The sequence below is a fragment of the Chaetura pelagica genome, unplaced genomic scaffold (assembly GCF_000747805.2).
Source record: "Chaetura pelagica isolate M959 unplaced genomic scaffold, ChaPel_1.0 scaffold109, whole genome shotgun sequence".
Lineage (NCBI taxonomy): Eukaryota > Metazoa > Chordata > Aves > Apodiformes > Apodidae > Chaetura > Chaetura pelagica.
In genome coordinates, this window is record NW_009970725.1 from 2,235,918 (window position 1) to 2,243,066 (window position 7,149).

General features: G+C 36.0%; 1 protein-coding gene across 1 annotated transcript in view; it reads right to left on the minus strand.

The window, feature by feature from the left end:
• SNTG1 (syntrophin, gamma 1) overlaps nucleotides 1-7,149 on the minus strand; it is a 330,610-nt gene that overhangs the window by 111,447 nt on the left and 212,014 nt on the right. The window contains exons 8-10 of the mRNA XM_010006812.1: nucleotides 5,388-5,490; nucleotides 3,964-4,046; nucleotides 339-469 (exon numbers count right to left, since the gene is read on the minus strand). Of these exons, the coding sequence (XP_010005114.1) occupies nucleotides 339-469; nucleotides 3,964-4,046; nucleotides 5,388-5,490 (317 nt within the window). The remainder of the gene's footprint in view (nucleotides 1-338; nucleotides 470-3,963; nucleotides 4,047-5,387; nucleotides 5,491-7,149) is intronic.

A 7,149-nucleotide genomic window follows, 5' to 3' on the forward strand; every position in this document is an offset into this window, starting at 1 on the left:
AAAAAAAAAAAAAAAAGCAGCTGAGAAAGAAGCTTTTGAGAGCAGGAACATCAGCAGTTAGTAAATATAATGACCTACATGTAATCTTAAAGTGAGAAACATACCACAAGGTGCAAGTGGGAAGTCTGCATGTCTTCCTCACACACCTGGTCCTGGCTGATGTTAGAGGAAAATGCAGACTGAGGTGGACCTAGACAGACCTTTATGAAAGCTCCTATGTTCTGTGTCTCTGACATCAGCTGTGCATGGATATTGCCATTCCTTTCACAAGGCAACTCCCTAAGGCTCTTATCAGTTAACCAGGAAGTCAACAGTTTGAAGTTTCTGAACTTCTTTACCTGCACAAATCTGATCCTGGAAGGTACTGAGAGAACCTTGAATGAAGAAGTGGAATTAAGCGGAGATCACACCACCTTTTTTCCCACCTGAGTCCTGGGGATGCTGGCCATGAGGAACATGATAACGTATCCTGAAAAACATTAAAAGGTCTTTCTCAGTTTTGGGCTCCACAAATATTCTAAAAACCTAGGAAAAACAGATTATGTGCTTTGTTGTGGGTTTTGTTTGTTTTGTTTGTTTGTTTTTAATTACTAATAATGAATAAAGTGAATAATAATAAAATTATAATAATTATAATTTTAGCCACGTAGATTTAATACTTCAGTGTAGATTTAATATTTCAGGACATGACAAAATAGCCAAGGTGTTTGGGTTTGGGTTTTGTTGTTTTTTTTTATCGAGGTTTTTTTGGGTTGGCAGTTGGATTTGGTGATCTTAGAGGTCTTTTCCAACTGTGACAATTTTGTGATTCCATGATCTAATGTATTCACTATACACTCATAATTCTGTTGTGTCCTGTCGCCCCATACACATGTACATAAATGTTTATTCTAATGACATCACCTCAACACCTGGTAATTATTAATGGGATGAAAATCATTTAGTTAAAACTACATGTTTACAATGTATATTTGAATTTTGCCTGTTTACACAAGACATTACTTATATGAAAATTCAACTTAATCATATCTATGATCATATCTACAAAAATGAGCATTTTAATATCCAGAGTCTAATTTCACTAGTATTTTTACAGAATACAGTTTTCAATCAGAAATGCCTATAAATGGGAAAGTGCTAAGAATTCATTAAGGAAGATCCAACACCTCTTCCTTGTTTTAGAAAAACCTTTACAAAATAGTGGTAGTGATGCTATTTTCTGGACACATGATTCTTACTGAAATGTATGTCATCACTGTAGTATATCAATAAAATTGTATCTGTCATTCCTGCAACAATTACGATTTTTTATTACCTGTATCTCCTATAAGATAAACATTACAAAAAATTAAGTATACCTTATTTTTTTTATGGTGTGATTTCTGTGTAAGATCTACAGAATTGTAAAGCTTTGCCAACATGAACTTTATTTTTATGTATATGTTCATATGTCTTTTATGTATATAAAATTTAAAAAAAGGAAGATCACTATAAGCTTCACTTCAGCTGAACAGCAAGCTTTTCATAAGTACAGTCAGTTGCTTAAAAGAGTCAAATTCTGGTAAAACATTCCACAGATTCAAACCAAATAAATGAATGATTGGCAAGGAAGACTAAGCTAGGATATTACTCTGAACAATGTCTTGAATGTTTAATGTTCTTTGTCTGCTTTCAGGAACCATTCCTCAGCTGTGATTAAACTTGTGGGAAAAGCTGAAGTGTAGCAAAAAGTTCAGATGCAAATGGTAGGCCTAGATCTGGCTGCAACAGAAATGTTAACCCTATCTTTAGACACTTTGAACTGCAGACAAAAGGCCAAAATTTGGTCCTGTCTACTCCAAATTCTGAGTTAGAAGTCTCCTTCATGTGAACCACTAAGGCTATAAATTAAGAAATAGACTATTGCCACAACTCAAAATGTATTCTAGAGAATATTCTAAGAAAAAGGAAGGACAAGAGCTGTACATAATTTAGCAACTCACACAGAGGTCTCATTTGGTTTTATGAAGCATTTTATTCTCATGGCAAAGGGATATATGAGATAAGAACTACATCCTGGTCTTCAACAGAAGAATTTGATTTAGGATGATTAGACTCATGATGTCTGATTATATTATTTAAACAGAAAGAAAAAGATCTGGTTTCAGTAAATTATTAGCAGTTCAAATAGAAGCTGTAGCTAATTTACATCAGTTTTGACATCTGCAGGAACTGGATTCACAAAGGGAAGCATCATTTTTGTGCTAAAAGCAAATTTAGCACTGAAATGGCTAGCAAAATAATTTTCGGATCTGTTGCAATGCCCTTTCTATACATCTACATGTATAAACTGTTAAGATAAGTCTGTCTCTGATGTTCTTGCATTAGTATTACATATATATTATATATAATAATTAGACATGCATTAAGATGCTCATTTTATTGCTTTAATCCAATTCTTATGAATTGCAGCTCCTATAAATGTTATCAATCCTAGGGTTTTCTCATATTAAAATCAGGCTGAGATATGTGCTATTGACTTTAAAGTCTCTGGGCTTCTAGCTAAAACTTTTACCAGGGAAGTATGAAAGAACAATCACAGAATTGTCAAAGTTGGAAGGGACCTCTAGAGATCATCTAGTCCATCTCCCCTACTAAAGCAGGATCCCCTAGAGCACTTTACTCAGGACTGCATCCAGATGGGTTTTGAGTATCTCCAGAGAAGGAAACTCCACAACCTCCCTGGGCAGCCTGTTTCAGGGCTTTGTCACCCTCACTGTAAAGAAGTTTCCCCTCACATTTAAATGGAACTTCCTGCGTTCCAGTTTGCGCCCATTGCCCCTTGTTCTGTCACTGGGTACTGAAAAGAGTCTGGCTCTATCCTCTTTGCACCCACAGTTTAGATACTTGTAAGCATTAATAAGGTCTCCCCTCAGCCTTCTCTTCTCCAGAATAAAGAGCCACAGCTCTCTCAGCCTTTCCTCATAAGGGAGATGCTATAAACAAGGGAGATGCAATAAAACAAGGCCGAAACTATAAATAGCAAAGTCGACAGAATAATGCCTATGTTTCTGTTTTTTAATATATCAGTAATGATTATGCTTTATAGTGGTCTATTTATTCAATGCTTTTTAATATTATTTGTGTATTTTCACCTACCACAAAGCTAAAAATGCAGCAAAAATCCCTTTGGAACTATATAAAATAACAGAAATTTGGCATTTCCTGACCATGAAAATGGTTACAAGGCCCTTTAAACACTTCAAGGGCATCTTTTACTAAGAATCTGATCAGACATCTGCAACATTTTATCCTATAGAGACTTTGCTCTATAATGCTGTCATTCTTGAGCAAGATTTTAAGTGTATATTACTAAAGGTAAAATACTCTCACCTTAAAAATAGGCAAAAACTTACATCTAAATCATTATTTGACAGAAGCTTTAGATAACAAGCAAAATCAAATTAATGGAAAATATTCTGAAAAAATCTATATTTTCTTTAAATAGATAGATTTTAATTTTAATAATTTAAAATCCTATCCTGTAGAAATAAACAAGAATTAAAAAAAAAAAAATAATCACAAATTGCCTATTGCCCAGATAAAAATAGTGATCCCAGTGTCAAGTTACAGTGTCAGCTGGTACAATTTGTCATAGTTTAATGCCCAACCATAATATCTGGCAACTTTTTTTGTCCCCTACAGAACTGTCCATCTCCAATGTGAATTAGAGCTCCTCCCACATTTGCCCAGATAAAAATAGTGATCCCAGTGTCAAGTTACAGTGTCAGCTGGTACAATTTGTCATAGTTTAATGCCCAACCATAATATCTGGCAACTTTTTTTGTCCCCTACAGAACTGTCCATCTCCAATGTGAATTAGAGCTCCTCCCACATTGCTGCCCTTCAGTAGGTACTTCCACTTAGCTATTAAAGTAGTATTATGCTTCTGTGTATTTCCATCAAAGAAATATAAGCTCTTACCGTGTTGTTGGGATGGTAGTTGAGATGCAAACCACTGTCACACAGGGGAGAGGATGTGCCACTGCTTTGGTCACTGGGGGCACCTAATAAAAATATGAATTCACAAAAAAGTCTTCATTAATCTGTAAGACTATAATTCAAACATTTGTATGTCTGTATGTGTATTTCCTTCCCCCCCATTGGCTTTGTCATATCTAACATCCATTTACTTTCTCCATTCAGCCAGTTTGTCTTCTGGTTTGAGTGGAGTGCCTTTTAAAGCTGAGTGGAGGGTTAAGAAACATTCCCCTGGTGCTCCGCTTAAACGAGTTAATAATCTGCTTAGTAAAAAAAAAAAAAAACAACCAAAGTTTTTTTGCAAATTTTACGTCAGAGAACAACTCAGATGCTTTTGTTACTCTCAGTGAAGTTTACAGTTTTAAGTGTTCTTGTAATAACTTAGGAAATTGCAGTGCTGCACCTCAAAAGTAACGACAGGATTCATTCAAATACATGTTTATGACTGCTGCTCAAGGTACTCTGTGGTATCACAGCCTTTCATAAAAGGAACAAATTTTTAAGAATATGATGTTATATTTTTTTCTTGTCTCACTAAAATTTAATACCTTGAAAAAAGGTAGAGATAGAATTTCAGTGAATGATTGTAAAAAAATATTATTTCATAATTTAGTTAATTTAATTTTTACTATATTAAAATCAAAGGCTAAAATTATTGAAATAAAATTTTTACTGTTTTGCTGCTTAAAAAATAAGCAACTAATTTTACCCTCTTAGGAGCAAGAAACAGAATGAAAGCAGCAGTGACAAAAGGCACAGACTGTCATGTAGATATGCTTAGACATGCTGCAACTGTCTGTAACTATGCATCCACACCTACAGTTTAATATAATTAAAGGAAGACAGCTGTGTCTATAAAACTCTCATGGGGCTAGTTGACTAAAAATCAGTTGGATTTAAACAAATCAACCGAGGATAATTTATTTTTAGGTAGACAGACACCTCCACCAAAGCCTCTGAATTTTAAATGGAAAAGTTAAGCCCTCCAAATACACACATACAAGCTCATTTTCACATTTACAAGACAAAACTGTTTCAAAATAAAATGTTAGCTGGTGCTGCCTGAAAAAAAGGGGTTTAAATACTCTGCATCAGGATGTGAGCTACTGTAAAATAATGTAATTCCACTGTTTTACCTGCAACTTTGCTGATTCACACTACTTAAATGTCTGGTGATCTGTTTTGCAAGCAAATTATTTTTTTGCTTGAGGTAAATATTACTACAAGACCTGGCAATACAAACAGCTCATATTCAGGCAGCAATGGTGACCAAAGAAGCTGCTGCCAATCCACATTAAGCTCAGAAGTTGCAAGAGTTCATGAGCATTGAATTCAATTTTTTTTTTGGCCAAGTAATAAAGGCTTACATGCACAATCTTCATTCAATGGTAGCTTGAGAAAAGCAGGTGCTCTTTTCAGAAAGGACACAGTTAGGGTCACTTCTTCCCCTGCATTGCGAAGGACCTGAACCTGGAAGAGAAATGCAGACAGGACACTTTGAAGTAAATTTATGACCAAAATACATCAGCAAATGTAAGCAATGCCACACAGCTTTCACATACCAGAATATAACTGCTTAACAATGTATTGCAAAGAGAAAGCAAGATGTAAAGCTTAGTATATGCTTGTCTCTTTTGTTTCTAGTCACATATGCATGTAAGGGAGGGTAAGGGGCATTGGTTCATATAATAGCACTGGCTTTGCACCGTGCTATTACACAACTGGCTCCCTGACACTCTTCAACTGTGCACCTCCTTTTAGATCTGCCATCATCTACATTGGCATGTATGTTTGTATTAAAAAAATAATAACATATTTTTCCCCCTGAGGTTGCCTCATAAATCTCCAACCAAAACAAGAGTAGTAGTTTCCACAGCTGTGCCATAATCCTATGAGTAAGTATTTCCAACAGCCAGAGTTAAATTTAGCTGATGTGATCCAGCATGGATGAAATACCTAGTTACATGCATGTATATAACATTATGTAAGGAGGCTTTCACATGGAATCACTGCATTACAGTAAAATAACTTAAATCAATTCATGAAGAAAAAATGTCAACTGTGCCTTTAAACACCATACTTCCTACTCCACAGTGGTTGCTACAGAGGAGTAACAACATGATGACAGAGTATTTGATTTAGTATCTGAAATCCACTCTGAAATTTAAGCACTTCATTGTTCAAAATAGCACAGTGGCTGACGTGGCACAGTTAGCAGTGTAGTGTGTATTTATATGCAAACAAATACAGGTGCATCACAACAAATTTAATCAACTTAAACTATATGCCAAAAACTTAAATCTGTAATATGAGCCTTTTCAATAAGCAATTGCCAGTTCTGGTATGTTTTATACCACAGAATTCTTAAGTAGTACCTATTTCAAAGAAAGAAGATGACTTGCAACCTGCAGAACAGTAGATAAAGACTGTGAAGTCCTGAATTCCACCAAAGGAACCATACTGTATCCTCAGCTTTCATAGAAAATATGTCCTTCTCCTCTCTTAAGTAGCAGTCACACAGTTCAGAATAGTCATAATCAAAGTAGAAACTCACAGGCAGACATTCTCTATTGAAATGACAGATGTGGACAAAAAAAGTGCAGGAAATACACAGGTACCCTTTGCTTTTAAAAAAAAAAATTCTTCATAGTCAGGAATGGGAAAAAAATAAGCAGAGAAGTTACAGTATAACCAACTCTAATTTATAAAGTCACCTTTTAAGATATCTAAGAGCAAGTTGAAAGCATTTGTGGAGGAAGCTGAGACAGTAACCTCTGCTCCTGAAACTTTCTTATTCCAAGAGTAAAACCAGCCACGAGTCTACATTATTTAATTTGTTAATATGCTGTTGTGAAGGACCAGGTATTTCCTTACACGAACATGAAATGTCCTTTGAGTCAGCCGACAAAACTGACTTAAAACGGTGTCTCCACGCGGCACTGAACCCCCTCTGTGTGTATGGGGGGGGGAGCAGCTGCTGCAGGGGAGGAGCCGTGGCCGGAAGCAGGGGCAGGACTAGGTCCCGTCTGATTGGCTGAAAAGCCCGGAAATGCAAAACTGGCGCCGAAGAACCCCATGAGAGAGGCAGCGCGACACGCCCCTCTCTCTCTCTCTCTCTCTCGCTCTCTC